Source organism: Podarcis tiliguerta (genome assembly GCF_965153285.1).
Source record: "Podarcis tiliguerta genome assembly, chromosome: 14".
Lineage (NCBI taxonomy): Eukaryota > Metazoa > Chordata > Lepidosauria > Squamata > Lacertidae > Podarcis > Podarcis tiliguerta.
Genome location: NC_139547.1, coordinates 7,409,952 through 7,431,373, shown reverse-complemented (window position 1 = coordinate 7,431,373; position 21,422 = coordinate 7,409,952). Strand labels below are relative to the sequence as shown.

Genomic DNA, 21,422 nt, shown 5'->3' with positions numbered 1-21,422 from the left:
GGGTCAAACAAAGAAATAATTAAAAAAGGTGACAAAAAAGTTATTTTTATAATGACGAGTTTTGCGGCTCCCAGGTTTTTTTTCTTCGGAAACGGGTCCAAGTGGCTCTTTTTGTCTTAAAGGTTGCAGACCCCTGAACTAGATGTTACTTCAAATGTTTTTAAACCTGTGCTGGGGTTCTGTGTGCCTCTTCTACCAAAAGCAGTGATGGGGCCTCTTGAGTGAGAATCGGGGAGGATGACTTCAATTCTTCCCACGCTCTGAGTGCCAGAGTCTTGCTGAAAGTTTCCCTTTGCTGCAGATAGTGGTCTGGAGACTGGGTGGGGGAGGTGGGGCATTCTGTAGAAAAAACCATCAAAAGGACTTTATAATAAGGGCTGGTAAGGTTTGACTTCAGAATTAGAATTGACATATAGGTCTTGAACCAGATCAAGGATGTGTTCTTACACTAAAAGTTTCAAAACAGTGGCTTAGGGCATGCTGACATGTTTTACATCAAGGTATAATGCTTGTTGTTCAAATTGCTTTTTCTGTCAGCCCAGGGGTGGAGAACTGAAGGATGGCCTCTTCTTTACTCCTTCAGTGCTGCATTTAAAGGCAGTAGCAGCAGATGATCCATGCAGTTAGCTGCTGAATAGCTGTTAAAACAGAGGTGGGGGAGCAACTTCAGGTGGAGAAGTAGCAGTGCAGGAACCGTTCCTCTAGTTTCTGTTCTCTTCACTGCTTACCCCTGGCTATTTTCCTCTTAGCCAGGTTTATATCCAAATATTGAGTCTTCATAAGAAAAGAAGAGGAAGTGATGGAAAGCTGTGGGCAAAGGAAAAGTTCAGAACCTTTGCTCAGTGGTGGAGCACTCATTTTGCATGCAGAAGATCAGGTCACTGGCATATTGAGATAAAAAGATTTAGTAGTAGATGACGAGAAATACTTTGATGCGTCTGAGACCCTGGAGAGCTACTGCCAGCCAGCATGGACAGTACTGGACTAGAGGGACCAATAGTCAGACCTGGTTCAAGACAGCTTCCTATGTTCCACTTTTCTCTTCGCCTGGACCTGACATCTCTTCCCCTATTTATACCAGTATGGTAGAGAACTTTGGTAATACAGATGTACTACCATCTCAGCTAGTTTTGTCCTTAGTCAATTGGCTTCTCTTGGCTCTTTGCAGCAGAGTAGGCGTCACTTGAGTGTGCCCCACCTGCAGGCATTTTGTTACCCAGTTGCAGGCACTAAGATGCTAGCTGTGTCTATTTACAGTCATATGCTTGCTGGCATAAACCCAAGTACAGAACGTCAGTATAACACTCTTACCAAAACATCACCTTGCAAATGTGTGGCTTCTGTGTGCATGAATAGTATTACCAAAAAGGATTCCAAAGGGTTGCAGTAGACCACGGGCTCATGGCTGTGCTTTGCTTGGATGAAGGTTTAAGAACAGGGAGCTTGACTGTACTACATAATCATGTTCTTGGTTCTGTGGGAAGGGCTTCTGACTTTAGACATCTCAAAACAGGTCACTAGGAAAGCATAATGTTAGCAATCCTGAGCTATAAGACTGAAGTATTCTCTTTGCATTTGCTGCTTTTGTGAGACAAATCATAGGGGTTAAATATGCAGCTTTATTTTCCAGGTTTTGCTGTTTTGAGTTTAGGGTATACTGTACAAAGCACTATTGTAGAACTTGTTTTCATTCCATAAACAAAGTAAATGAATGGCAGCTATACAGCAGTGGTGCTTGTTGGATTTTTCTTAGTTCCTTTGCTCTTCGCAAAACGGTATCCTAATTCGATCCACATGTCATTATTTATTATCACACATATTCCAGTGGTGACAGCCTCCATTTGTACATGTGTTTCTGTACTTGATATTCGAGGCCTTGGTAACCTTATCCCCGCCGCAACTCTTGTTAACACAGGTTTATTTGAGTTCAGTAATTCCTACCTGAATCAAGAGTGGCCCTGGGTAGAGGTGAGCCTACTTCTGTGCACTCCTGTATTTTAATCACCCTTTTCATTAGAAAGAGGGAAGGAACATGAACCCCAAAGTCCTCTCCTACCAGCTAGAAGCCGAAGCCTCAAGTTAATTGTGTCTAAGAGTACCTGTAAAAAAGATATTTGAATGCATTGGTTTTAGTACTTCTCCTGAACACCTGGACACTGCCTACCCCTTTCCTCTGCCTGTGCTGCTTTCCTGTATACAGAATCATAGAATTGTAGAGTTGGAAGGCACTCTGAGGGTCATCAGTTGCTATACTAATAAATTGTTTTGTTCAGCCTACAGAATGAGGCTATCCACTTGGCCGCAAGCCAACCCAGCTTTAACGGCAATAACAATGTGAGTGTCCAGCGCCAGGGCCTCTTACCAATGGGTGATGTGAGACAAAGTCTTCCTTACAACTCTCCTTGCACTAGGAAAATATTCTGTGAAGCAGAATACTGAAGCAGGTTCATCCTCTCTATATCTGAAACCCTATGGATAGAAAGTAAAGCTTTTGCTAAGAGTTCTAGCCTGTGCTTTACACCCAGTTGTTTCTTTAATGTGACAGCTAAAGTGAGCTTTTTGCTCTTCTGAATGGTATAGTTTCTTGCCCACATTGTCAAATTGGAACAGCTCTCTGTCCCACCAGAATTCTCAGGGAGTTGCTGAGCCCAGAATCTAACATGGGATCAGAGGCTTCAGAAACCAAGCATCTGTCATCTTGGTGTCTGGCACTTGCTAATACAAAGGGTGGCGAAAGTCACCTGTGCTGTGCAAGCTACACTTCCTGTTTTCTTTTGTAAATAGCAGGGATAGAATAGGTGTATTTTGCAAGAGCTAAAAAGCATCCTTGATAGCAAGTTCTCAATAACTTCTGTTGCCAAATTGTTCTGCCTGTACAATTCCTATGAAAAAAGTATTTCTGGACATTGTGTTCTGTTTCAATGTATATGATTATTAAAACCTTAAGATTCTGGTGTTACCATAAAACATTCTTTTTGCATTTAGAATGTACTGTGTTCTCTCTCTTTTTTTTTGGCAATTACTTGGTTTAAAGTTCCATGGCTTTGCGTGTGTGACTAATCTAGAAACATTAGAAGCTGCCTTATACGAAGATCATTGGTCCATAGAGCTCAGTATGTATGGCTTGCAATACTAAAATGCCTCTCCAGGGCTTTGTACAGGTAACTTTCCCATTGTTACTCAGTTGTCGGAGATTGAACCTGTAGCTTTTGCATTCAAGGTATGTTCTCTCCCACTGACCTATGGCCCTTTCAGCTTTTGTTATCGGGGGAAACTACTCCATAGCGAATCAGAGATTGTTAACCTTTCTACTGACACCATGTCAAAGGTACCATACAGCCTTGGCTTCAGGGCAGTGGTGCAGTGCCTCTAATGCCTGAATGCTGCTTTCCAAAGTCCTATTCAGATGTGGCTCAGTGACAAAGCACTCCCTCAGACAAAACAGGAGACAATTCAAAATTGTCGATTGGCCACTACCGATTAGTAAACCACAATCAATATACAATTTGAACAAAAGCTCTTTGAGAGGGTGGCATTCACAATAGGCACAATAGAGTCCTTGAATGGTGTGGTCTGGCGAAGCATGGAGAAAAGTTGGTAGGATGGAACTGTTGGCTAGTGAAGAGCCTATGATTGTTCTAGACATCCTACAAGAACAGTTTCACAGACGGTTCCCCCTTACTGAGTTTTGCTTCTAGATGCACAGCTAGTACTAGGGGCTGGGTTTGCCTGTCAAACTAAAACTGAGAAGCTGGCCGAGCCCTTCCTTCATGACGTGCCCCTGCCCAGCTCTCATAACTTCATTTCTCAGGTATGTAATCTGGAACCTTAGGTAACATTGCTCTTTTATTTCATTTGCAACTGAGACTTGTCTTCTTGTATTTGTTTTCTAATACTAAGATATATATATGTGCCAGGTAAAAAGATAGCAAACATAATCTCACTTCAAAGTTAATAAGGAATCAATTAACACATGGGACAAGTTAAATAGAAGCGTTTCAATCCTTTTATTAAATATTTCTATTTACATCTTTTAAAAAGCTCCCCTTATATATAAAGTAATTCAGCCAAATTGGCTGTAGTGATAAATTCCACCTTTCAGTGATAAGAGAAGAAAGATAGCTATTGGTCATTGGTCTGCTTGATTTTTCTGGGATCCTAAAGCAGTAGCTTAATCCATTCAAAATTTGACAACATGGGAGAACTTAGTTTGAAAGTACAGTAGCAGATGTTTCAGGCTGCCCTTTAGCAGTTAACCACTGGCTACTATCAGTACAGATATGCTAGGAGAGGGCAAGACAAAAGCACAAGGAATGCTGCAGTCTCAATTTTTAGGGCACCTCTCTACAATTGTGTTTTTCTGTCAGTAACTTGAAGAATAACTGTAAAACCCAACTTCTGCTGTAAAGAACTTAACTTTTTCCAGGACTACTCCCAAATTTAATTTGCTGTTATCTTGAGGGCATCTTTCATAATCCTCTTAATTTGAAATATTGAAGAAAGTAGATTTTAAACAGTTCCCAAGCATCCTGCTGGCTCAAGGATGGAGAGAGAACCTCTTGTTGGAGCAAGGCTGGGTGATGCCAACTTTACTCCTCTTGTTCCTCTCACTAGCAGGGCAGGTTCTGCAGCTCTACAAGCTGTCCTGGTAGTCTCTTCAAGTTTCCTTTTCTTGTTCCATAGGCTGCTCCTGCCCTTCAGCTGATGCAGCTTTTTCTGGATCAGAGGCAGGCTTAGGCTCCACTGGCTTGGCCAGCTGAGTTCCAGCGCCTGAAAATGAAAGTGAGCACAAATCAGCAATTTGCTTTTCTCTTCTAAACGACAGAGAGCTTTTGGTGGATGGTGAAATTCCTAGTGTTTCTATATTGCTTACTGTGCAGGTTAGCCCAATTCCATGAGCAGCCTTTGCTCCTGAGCAGCCTTATGGCCCAGTTGGACCAAATCACATTGTAAGTAACCTGGAATTTTTTTGTCTGCCTGAAGTAACAAGCATTTCTCTTTGGCCTTGATTGAGGAAGGAGACTTCTCCCATTCCAGTATCTTCTAGAACCGTGAATAAACTATTGCACATTGTTTTTTTTGGGGGGGCGGTGTGGGAAAATGGGTCAGCCTGAACAGCGAGCACACGTGCCCACAGAGGCTTTTTCTACTGCCCACATGGTTTTATTCCCCCTGCTAAAATTAGGCTTGACAAAAGAAGCATTATATCAAGAAATCTGCCGGGTGTCTGTGATGCCCACAGCAGTTTCTCTGGTTTGCAGATGTGTCCTCTGGCCCCAAAAGACGGGAAATATCTGTTAGTGGGTAGAAACTGCTTAGAGGTTCTATTTGCAATCAAGCAGAATATACATTTTGTTAAATAAACAAATGCTCAATAATTGTGGTTAGATTTATCTGCAGCAGATAATGTCTTTTGCAAAACTATCCTGAGGCCCCTGCCTTTTAAGAGCCAGAGTGATCAGTGGAGATCATGTGCAAATTTGTGAGGATTCCCTGTTCCCTCCTTTATTCCCTCTGCTCCTGCTCTACAGTATCCTGCTACTATCACTTACTGAGTAAAAGGCAGAATATACATAAAACCAACACTCCTCACTACTGAACCTAGACCTCCTGGGAACATTTTCGAGCACAGACTAAAACTAGTTATTATGTGCATGGTCTCCAAGCTGCCTGGAGACATCACCTGCTATTTTTGCAAGTTATATGCTAGTAGTGGGCACAGAATCTGAATGAGGATCCACCCTTGCCGTTAAATTCAAACTTGTCCTTGCTGGGGCACAACTTGTGTCTATATGAAAGTTGCTAACTCAACTTTTTCTTTCTGCAGAAGTATGCAGGACCTACTTCTAAAAGTTTTTCACAGTTAAGTCCAGCTCTCCATTTAACCTGAGCACTTGCAACACTGGGTTTAACTGCTTGAAGGCTAATCTTAACTGCTTGAAGGTGACAGATGACTAGTGAACACTTACAACTGCTACTGTGTAGCTCCCGGTTGTCTATAGCATTCAGACAATGAAAAGAAAAAGGGGAATTGATTCTGCCTATGCAAATAGACATGGCATACCTGGAATCATGGTCTTGGCATACCCAGCTGCAGAAGACATGGCCTGTCCCAGGGCTTGGTTAGAGCCCAAAGGCTGTGCGCTGGAGGATTTGCTAGATGCAGTTGCTCGCTGCTTTGATTTGGAGTCTTTAGCAGGTTTAGCCCAGACTGCAACCTCTCCCAGTTGCAAGGCAGCACCTAGTCTCTGAGCTACATCCACCATCTGCCCAAGTGTGAAGAGGGAAATGGGGGTGGGAAGAAATTGAAAATCTGGTCAGCAAATACCATTGCCATCAAATCCCATTCCAGTTCTGCTTCCATATAAAGCAGGGGCACTAACCTGTAGCCCTCCAGATGTTTCTGACAACTCCCATTAGCCCAAGCCAGCATGCCTAGTAGTCAGGGAAGATGGGAGTTGCAGCCCAGCAATATCTGGGGAGCCAAAGGTTCTCCCTGATAAAAGGCAAAGGAGGAAGGAGAACTTGGGGAAAATGCACATATAACCTCTTGCCATATGTTCCCCTGAAGTACATCATCCTGCCCAGCCAAAGATCCTGAAGCAAAAGACAACTTGGACAGCCATACTGGTATTTAGCAACCTGCCTTTCACAAAAAGCAGACCATTGGTCCATCAAGCTCAGATTACACTGCCTGCCAGCAGCTTTCCAGGGCTTCCAAGAATCTTATATGGAGGGCTGGGGATTAAACCTAGGACATTTTGCATGGAGAACATGTGCTATCCCCCCTTTTTAAGGGCAAAATGTGAGGGGGAAGGGGTGCTCATCTTCCTGAACCTTGGTACCTCTTGCCCTTTTGCTGTGTGCCTGCCTCCCCGTCCCCAAATTTCCCCACCCCAAATTTCAGGGAATGCAATCTAGGTCCACTGACTTGGCTAAGGAGGCATCCCAACCATGTTACTACGGTGACACCTCAGTTTTTGAACATCTCTGTTGACAAACATTTCAGTTTTTGAACACTGTAAACCTGGAAGTAAATGCTTGTTTTCAAACACGCCTCAGAAGTCAAACATGCTACTCAGTTTCCGCATTGAGTTTTCTGTTTTTAGGCTTCCATATTGAGTTTTCGGTTTCTGAACGTTTCAGAACTCCAACGGTCTTCCGGAACGGATTACATTCAAAAAACGAGGTACCACTGTATTAGTTGTTTCTGATTTTTTTTTAATGGATTCTGTTACATTCTCATTGTAAAGGGCTCTATTTGTGATGCATCTATACTCTCTTCTCTCCCACCCCTACCCCTTAGTTGTCTCAGTAACCACACACTCTGTTTGAAGTTCCGCTAACAAAACGACCCTTCGCTGCGTAGCTGTTTGGGAGCTGCAAGCAGTGGTTTAAACTAACATACCTCAGGGTCAAACTCCGGTGTGCTATCCACTAATGCTTGGACCTTTCTTTTCATCTCATGATACTGAAGAACAGCCCCCTTCTTATCCCCCTGATTGTAGAGCAGGCTTGCATAGTTCAGATTTACCAGCGGGCTGAACCTGAAACCCAGGAGAGACAACATGGTAGTATAAATAGTACTGGTGCTAAAGGGAGGTAAACTGCACTGTTGTCAGCAAGTATTACAGCCAGGACCAAGACCCATCTGTGAGATCCGTTAGGCCTTTTGCTTGCTGAAATTATTAATTGGATGAATTAGCTTTCTTGCCTACCCTTTAGCATAAGGTCCCAGGGAGGGTTACAACAATAAAATACACACATATATATAAAATTACAACCACAACACAAGGAAAGTGTCAAAACAGTTAAAAATAAGTTCATCTAGGAAAGCAAGTCCACATATAAAAACAAACAGTTGCAGTACAGATAAAATTAAGAGTTCTGTAACCTAGTAGGCCAAATTCTCCTTTTTTCAGAAATGAGAAGAATAGATCATAAAAATGATGTAAGTGTCCAAAGGTAATTTTTATCTTACATATTAGATCTGATTAGAGAGTAATGAAAAACCGAGAGCCTGTACATGGACAAGGAGCTGTACGAAAGTCTAGCCTCAGGCAAAGAGACCCTTGGGGCCTTTAACACATCCTACGTACCCCCTTTCAAGTGTTATCTCCAAAACTATATGAATGAAGAAAAAAACCTGGGGGGGTTTTAAAATGGAAATGAAGGTTGTTAAGCGCATGTCTAATGATTGTGCTAGAAGCCAGATCATGAAGTTTTTAAAGTGCCTGGGAGCATGCACTGAAGTTGTGTCTTTGGAGTAATGGGCGTAGCCAGGATTTATTTTAGGGGGCAGCCTTTATGTGTGTGTGGGGGGGGGAGTTATCTGCAATGCAATTGGTCAGTTAAGTATTTTTATTTACTTGATTTTTTGGGGGGTAGCTGCCCCCCTGCCCCCCTCTGGCTGTGCTTATGCTTGGAGTTCAGCAGCTTTTAAGTGTCAGGATTGGGCAGGATTGGTGCAATGTGACCAAAATTAGCTCCATAGTTCTGAGGCAAGATAATAGTTGGTGCATAAACAATCCTAGATGCCACAGTTGTAATCCCCCAACTGCAAGAGATTTCCACCTGGCTTTGAAACTCGCGTCACACCTGTATGGTGAGGCACATGTTGAAACCTATCTGCAAAATACCTTGCAGTTATAGGGCAAAGCACCTTAGCATACTCCTGGAACTTGCAAGCTGGCAACTGTTTATTGATCCTATTCCAACAACATGGAGCAGATGGAGGTTAAATACTCTAATCCCAAGGGAAATATTTTTTAAAAAACAGAAATGCCTCTCCCAGCTGGTCTCCAAAAGCTACGCCAAAAGGTGAGACAGGAGATGGTTTTTATAATGTGGCTACCAAGAACACCTTCCCAGGTAGCACACACGTTATCTTTGAGATCATGACAAGGTACAGTGGAGGTGGTTTCTTACAAATGGTGAGCTGCGAGCACTAGAACTAATGTAGTCTTTGGCTCTGCTAAGGAACTGGGAAGTGATGCTGTTTGCTGCCCACTCTTGCAGGTTTTCTAAGTTTTTAGGTCAGCAATGATGCAATTGCACTTGAAAGAAGCAAGTGAAGCTCAGCAAACACTGGAGGCCCAAGATTGTCTCCTTTACAGAGTACATTTCCAGATTAATCTGTGCAGGATAACACTTGCACACACCTATTGACTAGTGGAACTAGGTTCGTATGGCAAGTTCCAGAGGGAGATTTAGTGTGGGAAACACTTTTCATGGACTAGAGCCCCCTTACAGAAACATGCATGCACAACCTCTGGATCCCACCACCACCTCCCATTAAAACAAAAGTTGAGAAAGTGTGGTCCTAAGAAACAAGAAAGCTCAGAGATAGTGCCAACCTTAAGGTACTGCTAGTGAGAAAATGGGAGAGGATATGTGCTCTATGGAGCCACTCTTGGGTAGGTGCAGAAAGAGCACTATTTAACAAGTAAACTGCCCCAAGTAAACTGAGAAACGTACGTGTCCAGCGCTGAAGCTTTTTGATAGGCGAGCTTGGCATTCTCTACATCTTCAAGATTTGTCAAAGCAACTGTATCAAGAAAGGAGAAACGGGGTAACTCTTGCTGGCAAAGTGAAGAAATTCTAAATTAATTCTGCACCTTTGGCCAATGTCTTTATTCTCATATTGCAGCTTGGAAAGGGACTGAGAGAATGACTTGCCTTCCAGGAAGTTGATGGTGGAGAAGGGTTTGAATTTTATTCACCGCCCCCCGCCCCCCATGCAATGCTCTTAAGGAAGGGTCACAACACATTAAGCTTGCTGAGAGAACACACAGGCCTCTTCAAGAGAAGCGTTCAGGTTTGAGACAGGGAACAAGTCTTCTTAGAAGAGCTGTAGATAGAAAGGCCCTGCTCAGGTTTCCAGGTTCACTCCCTGCCAACTCGTTAAAGCAGAAATGGGGAACCTGTGGCCCTCTGGATGTTGTTGAACTGCGACTTCCATATGCCCTACCCAGAATGGCCAAGGTCTGAAGGATAAGGGGAGTTGTAGTCCAACAATGTCTGGTGGACCAGAGGTTCTTCATCCCCAGCTAAAGATCTCAAGTATTGGGTGATGGGAAAGACCCAATGGCTGAGACACTGGGAAGCTACTACCAACCAGAAAAGGCAATACTGGGCTACATAGACCAATGGTCTAAGTATAAGCCTGCTTCATGCGTTCAGGATCAATGCTAACCAAGGATAGGAATCCTCCGTCTTCCTTACCCATGGATCTGGTACTTTTGCACCTGCATCACAGCTGATTTTATTTCAAGCCAGAGTTTAGTTCACTGAACAGTAAGTTGGATGTGAACCTGGGAGATCTGGATTCGAACTGCCCATTTAGTCATTATAAGAGGTAGCCTTAGGCAAGTCAGTCTCTTGAACTAAGTTCCCAGTCTGTATAATGGGAATAATGTCTACTGGGATTATTAAGGGAAGAAATGATATCATCAGTATTGAATAAACCACGTGCTTAAAACACTACATGAATTTATACTAGTGATTTCAACCAGGGTGGCATCCCCTAACGTCAATAAGAAACAGAATTTCCATTGTAGTAACCAGGCAAGGCTGGCAGGTGTGTGTGGTGCTACCTGCTAACAACATGTAGAGTTCTGCCAGCTTTGGCTGGAGATGGATGGCAGCACTGATGAAGTGGAACGCAGAGGCATACTGCTGCATTGTCAGATGGACGAGACCAAGGTTGTACAGAATCTTCCAGTCAAAGGGAGCAAGGTAGTTTGCTCGTTTCAGGCAGCTGATGGCCTGCAGGGGGAAATGGTTCCGTTCAATAAGAGAAGAGGCAAAGGCATTATGAAATGGCTGCTTTAGGGGTAGAGGCCAAGGGTACAATTTTCTTGATCCTTCCAAATAATAACGCCTCTCAAAAAGAACTTCATTCATTTATTTTATTATTTATTAAATTTGTATGCTGCCCTTATACCCGGAGATCTCAAAGAGGTCCAAAACACAAAAATATAAAATATACAAAGCACAGAATAGATAATAAAAACAAAAATAAAGACAACCCAATAATCCCCTCTTCCACAACACATTTAAAAGGGCATTAGATGCCAATCAGCCAAAGGCCTGATTAAAGAAGAATGTTTTCACCTGGTGCCTAAAGGTGTACAATGAAGGCACCAGCCGAACTTCCCTGGGGAGAGCATTCCACAGATGGGGCTATTTTTGTGCTGCCACCCTCCATACTTCTCGTGGAGACACACGAAGAAGGGCCTCAGAAGATGATCTCAGGGTCTGAGTAGGTTCATATGGAGAGACGGTCCTCGAGGTATTGGGGTCCTGAGCAGTTCAAGGCTTTATAGGTCAAAACCAGCACTGATGTTGCTCTCCAGTTGCCAACGCTAGCTAAGACGGAATTAACAAAACCCTGACTGCTTTTATCTTTTCCAAACATCAGTGCAAATAAGATAAAACCCTGCCTCTGTTTGTGCCAAGGGGTAGGTGGGCATTTCTCTCCTTTATGCTGGGGTATGGAGAAGCCAAGAAATAGCCAGAGGAACACCAATGCTATTGAAAGAAATGCCTGCCTCCCCACTTCCAATTCTGCATGCCAGAGGATTGGGGAGAGGGGAAGGAGGGGGTAAAAGACAATCACAAATGGATGCAAATTCAGGAAGGTAATAGGGTAGGCAGACGACACAAAACACACCTACCGCCACATATTTCTTTTTGCCGAAGAAGCACATTCCAATGTTGTTCCAGAGCGGGGGGCTTTCAGGAACAGCACAAGCGACCACTCGGTACTTGGTGAGGGCTACGTCGAAGTCTCCATGTGTCTGCATCATGCTGCCAGCTGCCAAGATGGCCTTTTGAACAGAATAAAGCAAAAAACAAATTGTAGGGGGCTAAAAAACTGGCTTTTCACCACTGTCGGTGAGTAAAGAACGCGAAGGCATTATCAGAACAATGACTGGAGACAGGTTTTGCACATCAGGAATACACCCAAAGCCACACATACCTGGAACCTTGTGGGATAGGCAGGACCAAGGACTAAGAAAGATCAGCCTTCCCCAACATGGTGCCCAGCAGATGTTTTGAACTACAACTAGGGCTGACGAAAGTTGCAGTTCAAAACATGCGGAGAGTGCCAAGAAGGAAAGGGTGCTTTAGTGACTCTGACCAGCTCATCCAGCTGTTTACTTAGGTTACCATTTTGTGACATTCGTATTGATTTTCTTCTGTTTCCGCCAACAATTCAATATATTCCCATCCCCTGAGTTACCTTATAGTTGCTGGGATCATACGTGAGTGCGTTCCCAAGATACTCAAAGGCTTTCTGATGAACCTCGAGCTAAATAAAGGAGGGAAATATCAGTAGAATATTTAAACCACTGAAGCGTGATACATTTTTCACTGCTTTCTACTCCACAGTCGTAGTTACTTCCTATGCCACATGCATAGGAAGTGCAACAAACAACCCTCTGAGGTTTATCAAACACAATCAGGAAGCCGCTGCGCACTCTCTAAAGAGGACTGCTGTGCATCTTTGGCTGACATGCTCTAAATCTGGCTCTCCCATGAGAAAGGACTCAAAAGTCAACCAGCCCCAAATATCACACCCCAGAATTCAAAGCCCTATCATTTCCTCCTGGGAAATCAACACTAGAAACCTAATAATCTTGGGCCATTACTGAGGCTGCTAGGAAATGAAGAAACCATTTAGATGAGGAAATCCTGCCCAGAAACAAAATGGAGGCCCAAGTTGCATAAACAAGAACCATTTTGGGAGTGAGCTAGGGATTTGGTAGAATTATGGTACAGAGAAAACTGTCGACTCACGAAACTGTGTGACATTGCTTATCCCCAGGAAACTTTAAAGCCATTTCTGAATTTCTCTAAGGTGCCTTTTTATCCAATACGTGGTCCTTTCCTATATAGAAAACTCACAAAGCTACCTTTTCCTTCTTCATATACTTGGACTAGCAGGTTATAGAAGCAGAGCCTATCTGCATTCTGCTTTGGCTCAACTGCATAAGGTAAGTTCCTTCCTGTGGGGCTCTAAAGCACATATTTAGAAGAGATAGACTGGTGTAACTTTTTGAGAAAAGTCTCAAAGCAGCAATGGGGATGCCTCAACATGAATGCCATTAACAGCTGCTGAACCAAACTGAACAACTAACCAATTAGCAACCTCCCATACCTCCAGGTAGAGCAAGCCCAGAGTTGTAAGGAGCTCTGTGTTTTCCGGAGAGAACCTGAAACAAAGAAAAAGAGACCCTAGGGTTTTATGGCATCTGGTGCCCTCATTAATACATTGTTATGCAAGGGCATAAACGAGTTTCACACAGAGACGGCCCATGACATTTCTGCACCAGAAGCAGAAGATACAAATGTTCCCCACTATGGTGATAAAAATAAACGACAGTAAATATCGTACAAGTTGCTACCCTTTGATGGTGGTCCAAAATTTGCCACTTGAAGTGATCTGCTTCCTGTGTAATGGGAGGACTAGCCCCAATCTTGCATGTGAAGGAGACATTTTATCAGCCTTAAATAAGGACTACCAAGCCTTCATCTGCCACTGTGTGGCTTGAGCAGAAGACTATGGCAAAAAGAAATCTTTTACTTGCTGAAAGCAAGGGGCTCACGGAAAGGCTTAAATACATTTGCCTCTGGAATATTCCAGCTGCCATTGCTGTGTATTTTAATTGGCTGGGGCAGCAAATGCAAAGGCGCTTTCCCCCACTCTACCAGAGGTGTTGTTTGTATTTTGTTTTTGTTTTTCAATTTACATACTGCACCACAGCAAAGCTCTCTGATCAATTTACATTAAAAGGCCATACGGCTGTTCTTATCGTTCCTGTCGGCTTTGCAGTGCATGGCTGTTTTACGTGCTTTTATGCAATTTGTACTCTGCCCTGGGATCTACTGCGATGAAAGGCAGGTTCTAAATGCACTTATTAAATAATAAATAAATACAAACCGGGGAAGGAATAAAAGACAAATGATTCCTTTAAAAAACACACACACCAAAAAATGAACAAACCTAATTCTATTAGAGTCTTTTGAACAGAACCCCTTTTGTTGGAAATGGGGCTGACATATGCTCCTTGGCTCATACTGTGAGAACAGCAGCAGCAGATTCTGTTTCCCCTCATGAGTGCTATGAAAATGCTCATGTTAGCATCAGAACAGCCTTCAGAAATAGTTTGAAGAAGCTGATTTGCAGGCTGTCACACTGGCTTATAGCCTCGGGGTTGAAGACCTGTGTGAATTCATGCGCTTCAAAGGGACTTGAAAGGTGGGAGCAGTAATCCAAAACTGTGCCCAAGATGGCTGCCTGGGCCACGAGAGAAGACCTTTCTCAACGCTTCCTAGTTCTGTACAATGAGGTTAATTCCTGGTCACAAGACATCTTTCCTAACCTCCACCCCCAACAGAACAAGAAAGGCTCTTACTCCACTGCTTTCTTGTAGACTTCAATGGCTTTGTCCGTCTGCCCCTCCAACAGGTGGATCTTGCCCAGCATCATGTATGTCAGGTCATGTCGGTTGAGCTCCAGGGCATTATTTAGCTGATCTTTTGCCTGAGCACAGAGCACAGAGTGTATAATTCATTTTCAGATATTTATATACCACTGTTCAGGTGGACTTCATGAAGTGGTTCACACTGAAATGGTAAACCTATATAATAAAACACCAAAGATGAGCGACAAAATAAATCTTTTTGAAATCTCTCCTTACTGAAATTGGCAAAGAGCCAGCCTGAGCACTGGTTCATTTACACTGGGATAGCAAGAAAAGAGACAAGCGTGTTTCTACAGCCAGTGGGCTAAAAAATACTTGTAGTCTTTGTGGCTGCAAAAGCCTGAAAGCAGAAGGGTTTGGTGGGTGACTCAAAGACCCAGAAAAATAATGAGCAAATAAGTTTTGAGCTTATGCAATTGCACTGTACGAAGTCAGACCATTGATCTAGCTCAACGGCAGTGGCTTTCCAGGGTTTCAGACAGGAGTTTCTACCACCCTCACCTGGAGATGCTGGAAACTGAAGCTGGGACATTCTACCACTGGGCTACTGCCCTTCTCGGGCTGAGAAACTCCAGCTATCTGTATCCCTTTGAACTGGAGATGTCAGGGATTGAACCTGGGAACTTTGGAATGCAAACCAACCAGGTATCTGGGGTCCCACTCCCTTGCCGCATATATGATGCAGCTACACCCATAGGAGAAAGACAGAAAAGTGACCAAGCTAACACACTCGCCAATGCTCTCCCCTTTGGACAACCGTGGATGCCTCACAATTTTGAAAACTCCCCTTGCTTGTTAATTCCTCACTCCCTTTTGCTGGTCCAACTTGAGCTCCTCTGGTGATACAGTTTCTTTCTTTCTTTCTTTCTTTCTTTCTTTCTTTCTTTCTTTCTTCCTTCCTTCCTTCCTTCCTTCCTTCCTTCCTTCCTTCCTTCCTTCTTTCTCTCTCTTATGGACGGAATATAATTTCTTGCATAAAGCTCTTGGGATAGGCCCTTCTTTCTAACTCTCTCCCTCCACTGCCAAAACAGGTCCTATATATAGTAGGCAAGCTAGGAGCAGAGTTCATCTCCTCCTTCCTTCCCCCTTGAATGCTCCAGCCAAGTGGTCAGTGGGCTCAGCCTCAAAGGTGGGGCTGCATTTGCTTTGCCCCTCCCCCTCCTGTCTTCCTGGGTGCTTTCCCGAGTTAAATAGGCCTAGAAGCACTAGGAAGCCGGAATCTGCGGACTGGCAGGATTGGATGTTACCGAGGCTTTTACAGCTCATCATTCCACAAAATGCTTATCCCAGCACTGAGCCAGGAGGGCTGCTGAACTGCACAAAGGAGCAGAACTGCTCCTCCTGGGCACATTGTTAATCCCCTCCAATGAGAGGCATCGATTGCAATGGCCTCTTTTCCTCCCCTGGGCCCAGCCGGCGGGACTGGAATGAAAGGTTGCAGGTTTTCTCCTCTCTTTTTTTCCAGGCACATTAAAGGAGAGAGATGCTGACAAAGTAAAAAAGAATTATGCAGCCACGGGATATTCATTGCTAAAAAGCTAAAATGCCAGCACATTCTATAGGCTTCATTATATTTTATAGGCCCATGTGACTCGATGCAAGGAAGCAGCATGGTGTACGGTCCGGGCGCAGCAAAGGGGAAGTGTGAGGAGGAGGAAATTTCTCATACTAATGGCCCATTAACACCTCAATGCAAATGTTTGTGTGCCCCAAACTGGAGAGAATGGGCCATTTTCATGGCTTGCAAGAATCAAACTGGTACATCTTCCTAATTGGTGACAGTAAAGCAAGCTCTGACCTGAGGGCTACAGTATTCTCAGTAAAGACAGCATCGCTATCTTGGATACTTTCTGCAACTGGCTTCATCACTCAAAAAGCTCCCACCATCCCGGACCATTGTCCATGCGGACAAGGGCTGATGCAGACATCTGGAGGGCTACAGATGCTAAAGATATGGTGGGAACCAATCAAAGAACACATGGAGCCCAGGCATTTTCATGCGATCGGCCGAAAGTCTCCAGGCTACAGCTCAGGAAACAGGTGATGTGCTCGCCAGGTCCGAGGCTCCCTTTCGTGGTACTTCTTACTTCGCCAAACCTTTATTAGGCATTACAAGTACAGGCCATCATAAAACATCCATATATAAAATTTTAAATATGTAAAAATAAACAGCCATGAAAAATATATAATGACAAGGATTCTTCTAAATCGCTTTTGTGCCGACGACACATGGAATATGGCCTTGCAGGTCATAGTCAGATATTGTCACGGGCTGATTGGATGCAGAGGAATGGTGAGAGGAACCAACTGGGAAAGCCCCAAGGGAAAAAGGCTCAGAGCCGGGGGATTGGGGGCAGAACGACAATGAGTGGTCAGAGGGAGAAGACTGGGGGGAGGTGGTGTCGGAAGCTGGAGAGGTAACAGGGCACAAGGAGTGGGGGTAGTCTGTGGCAGAGACAGAATCAGAGACAGAGGCTGAAGCAGGAAGAGGGAGGCCAAGAGAGAGAGATGACTGAGGCTGCTTCAAGGGGGCAAGACCTGCCAGAGATGAGTTCTGTACTCATTAGGCCTGACGCTCCTGTGCAGATTCTGTTTTTGCTTATAAACGGTTAACCCCAACTTGCTTGGTGTGGTTTGCCGCTGGCTTGGTCCTGTCAGATATCAGGATTTTGGAGCATTTCCAGCTAGATTCTTCTACTGTACAACTCCATGAGAGGCAGGTATCTCTGCTCTTCCAGCTTTCCACTCAAAACTCTGACAGCCAATACGTGGTGTGGATTTGGTTTAACATGCAGAGGATTCCGCATTTAGGGTCCCATTCAAACAGCAAGTTAATAGGCCTCACGTTTTGCAGAGACTGAGGAAGTCTGGGCTGTTTCTGTCAAACACTCACTAACTGTAGGAACATGGGCCACACACGTACATGCTGCTCAGCCACATATAATTTCCTGTCTATTAACAGCAGTTCGGCGCACTTCAATCCTACATCCAAGCCTTCTCCAGCCTAATGCCCTCCAGATGTTTTCGACTATAGTTCCCATCAGCCTCAAACAGCATGGTCAATGGTAAGGAATGATGGACGTTGTAGTGCAAAGCATCTTGTGGGCACTAGTCTGGGCAAGGCTGTTATACCCCCATAGCTTCCCCCCAACCACTCCTCCATGTGTCAGTCCTTGATACCCCACCCACCAAAAAGGCTGATTTCTGCAATTCAAACCCAAATCCTACCAGGTTGTACACAAAGTAATATTATGGGAAAGTTTCAGTTGTGCATAACTTATTTGATAATAATAATAATAATAATAATAATAATAATAATAATAATAATAATAATTTATTATTTATACCCCACCCATCTGGCTGGGTCTTCCCAGCCACTCTGGGCGGCTCCCAACAGAATATTAAAAACACGATAAAACGTCAAACATTAAAAACTTCCCTAAACAGGGTTGCCTTCAACCCTTGTTATGACTGTAGCGGCTGTTTTAGGAAAAAACAAATATTGTGGTTCTAACATGGCAATGAGAGGCATACTAGGGACCTGTCAGTCATGAAAAGAATCCTTTCCAATGCTTACAAGAACAACCCCCAAGTCCTTTTATCAAGTTGCCCTCTCTGCAATTAGGCCTGGAATAGACAATTATGAAATTATTGTGAGGTTTAGTAAGTTAACTGTTTATATTTGGAAGGAGAAAAATAATCATTTCCTTAATAACAATTTCCTTAAAAACCAACTTAGACTGAGTTTCAGCACACATGAAAAACTTAAAACAAATCCTTATTTCCTGATTAATAGCCTTTGGATTATAATGTAACTTAAATAGGAAACTATCTTTAGAAAGATTTTTTCCTCCAAAAGCATTTTTTTAAAAAAAATCTAATTTAAATTTTAAAAAAACTGATTTAAATTTTAAAAATCCATTTTTTTAAAAAAATATCCAACCACCCTGGTATAAAAAATCAAAAATACATAACATAATAACCAACAAAACAATACCCACCCACCCCCACCCCCAGACCATAGATTGTTTAATGAGCCAAAGGCCTGGGAGAAGAGAAATGTTTTCACCTGGTGCTTAAAGTTATGTAAAGAAGGCACCAGGCAAGCCTCCCTGGGGAAAGCATTCCACAAACAGAGCCACTGCAAAAAAATGCCCATTCTCAGGCTGCCCCCTTTCATGCTTGCCAGACGACTGCCCCCTTTACCTTGTTGAAATGCTTCAGGTGCATGTAGCAGACACCCAGGTTGTGGCAGATCTCCTGGATGTGAGGGAAAGGGGACATGAGTAAATCCACATGTGATACATGAGGGGATAGAACCTCTTGTCATTACTGGTCTCAAGCTCACCAACTGCAAAACCACAGGTTCAATATGCTCAAAAAAACAGGAATGGCACAATCGATTGAAACATCTCATTTTCTCAGACTGGTAACAAATCATTTTCATTCAATAAAATATTAACAGTACTAAATGCCCCAGATCTGAGCTTGACAAATCTCTTCATTTACAAATAGCCAAATTCTGGCCTTATTCACACATCACAGTAAACCATAGTTAATAGTTTACCATGAACATGCTGATCTGAGCGGCTTCGCTCATCCCCACTAGTTCATGGGAAGAACAAACCACAATCCCTACTATGGCATTATGTCTGAACTGGGAATTAATGATGGGTTTTACTTCAAACAAAGCATGATTTTTTGCTTTCTGACTGACTGACTGACTGGGTGGAACAAAACTACTATGATCTCAAATTTGGATGACGATGATGATGAAGAGGAGGAGGAGTTTGGATTTGATATCCCGCTTTATCACTACCCGAAGGAGTCTCAAAGCGGCCAACATTCTCCTTTCCCTTCCTCCCCCACAACAATCACTCTGTGAGGTGAGTGGGGCTGAGAGACTTCAGAGAAGTTTGACTAGCCCAAGGTAACCCAGCAGCTGCATGTGGAGGAGCGGGGAAGCGAACCCGGTTCACCAGATACTACCGCTCTTAACCACTACACCACACTGGCTATAATGTTAAGCCAAGAAACATGGTTTGTTGCTGTGGTGTGTTAATGGGAAGCCGCAAAGTGGCCCAGATCTGCATGTTCATTGTTCACAGTAAACCATAAACTATGGTTTATCATGATGTGTGAACTGGGCCACCGTAACTTACTTGGTCTTCCAGAATCAGAAAGAAAAGTTCAATGGATCTGAGTTGTTAGCTTCAGCCCATTATGACCAAAGATGCTACAGAAATACAATTAAACTGAAAACCCAGCAAAGATTTAGCCAGACACATCTGTTAATCTTTCTTTTAACAACTATCATTGGAATTCTGCATATAAACCTGATGGATGAGCTGATGCAAGCAGAAAATAAATACCGGGCCCAATATACGTTTACATCATGTAATAAGGAAGATAAATTTAGTTATAAGGCTTGTCAGTGTGCCATTTCAACAACAGAGATGCTGTCAGGCTTCTGCAGAAGTACAAGCCACCTTGAGCACAATTTGGGTACAAAGGCGTGATATGCATTTAACAAATAAATGAACACTAGATTCACCTGGGCAGAGTTCAATGTCTTTTGTGTGCCTGGCAAGGGCATTTTTTTGTTTGCTCAAGCACTTTTTGAGTGTTTAGAGCCTTACATTTTAAGACCTCTGATTTAACATGCCTGGCACTGATATATTCTGGCTGCTTTATCCATGTTAATTGTACTTAGGCTTTTTGCTGCTTCTAAATCTTTGTTAGCTACTCTGAGAGCTCTTGGCTGAAGAGCGGGGTAAGAAATGTGACAAATAAATGAATGGATATGCCTTGGCAGTGATCATTTTGGTGTCTGTTGTGGTAATCCAGCTTGGTACACAATGTTTTGCCTATGCTGATGCTCTGCTGTGGTGGACTCACCACCCAAGATGCGGCATTCGGTCCAAGAGCGAGTATCAAGCCATGTTTTGTTTTCCTGCTGAATATTAAAGCAGGGAGCCATCTGTGTGCACATCTGGCAGAGACACTAACCAGCGCTTCCTCTGTTTTGATCAACTATGTGGGAAGGTTGTATATTCCTTCCTGTAGCATGGAATTTATGAAACAGGCTTATGTCTTCAATGCAACTAGACTCCCAATGGAACTAAGAGCTGATCCACACAGTCACTTTCCCCTATAAAGGAGCAGCCATAGCCGTCCTTGGTCATGTGACGGCACATGATCACAATGGGAAACATATCCAACTGAGCAGTACATACAATAGAGGCAGCAGCCATTCCTGCTGTTGCAGGAGCACCTTCTCCACTTGCCACAGGAATTATTAAGGCTGTGTCTGTGTAGACCCAGATTCATATTAACACCTCTCCTCATAAGCTGCGTTCCGAGGACAGGCTGGTGCTGGAGCTGCTGTTCCTGCACAGAAGAAAGTGCTGCGCAAACCTGACCCATAGGTCAGCCATCGATCTGCGAGTCTCAAATTCTACTCCATTCTATTTACAAGTAGCAAAGAAAACCTTGGGCATACCCAGTCCTTCTCGTTGTATTGGGCCGCATCGTTGTACACTTCAATGGCTGCTTTGTGTTTTCCCAAAAGAAACCTGCAAGAAAATGTCAGATCTTATTTTTCTTACCCTTTCCTCCCAAGGTATCACTGGACCATCAATTGTGTGTCAGTCAGAGGATCAAAGGGAGCTCTAGGGAAGCCTTCTGTACTGTAAAGTCAAACAGAAGAATCCAATACTTGTCCACTATACTGGGGATTCATAGCATGTCGCAACGCCTGTTAAAAGGACTTTATTAGAAGGCTGGATATTCCCTATTTTTTGCTTTCTTAATGCATGGACAGATAATGTCATGTCACATGATATGGATCGTATCTGCCCACTTGGTGCTATCATCTGAGTTTCACAGCTGTTGTTTCTTTTTAAAACTCTTTTTAATAACTTTTAAAAT

General features: G+C 43.4%; 1 protein-coding gene across 1 annotated transcript in view; it reads right to left on the bottom strand.

Annotated features, from left to right (window-relative positions):
• Positions 1–3,983: 3,983 nt before the first annotated feature.
• BBS4 (Bardet-Biedl syndrome 4) overlaps positions 3,984–21,422 on the bottom strand; it is a 37,195-nt gene continuing 19,756 nt past the window's right edge. Inside the window, exons 6-16 of the mRNA XM_083413097.1 lie at positions 20,995–21,067; positions 18,699–18,752; positions 14,424–14,551; positions 13,166–13,220; positions 12,248–12,316; positions 11,679–11,831; positions 10,596–10,767; positions 9,478–9,547; positions 7,409–7,547; positions 6,065–6,266; positions 3,984–4,770 (exon numbers count right to left, since the gene is read on the bottom strand). Coding sequence (XP_083269223.1) covers positions 4,658–4,770; positions 6,065–6,266; positions 7,409–7,547; positions 9,478–9,547; positions 10,596–10,767; positions 11,679–11,831; positions 12,248–12,316; positions 13,166–13,220; positions 14,424–14,551; positions 18,699–18,752; positions 20,995–21,067 — 1,228 coding nt within the window. The 3' untranslated portion in view covers positions 3,984–4,657. The remainder of the gene's footprint in view (positions 4,771–6,064; positions 6,267–7,408; positions 7,548–9,477; positions 9,548–10,595; positions 10,768–11,678; positions 11,832–12,247; positions 12,317–13,165; positions 13,221–14,423; positions 14,552–18,698; positions 18,753–20,994; positions 21,068–21,422) is intronic.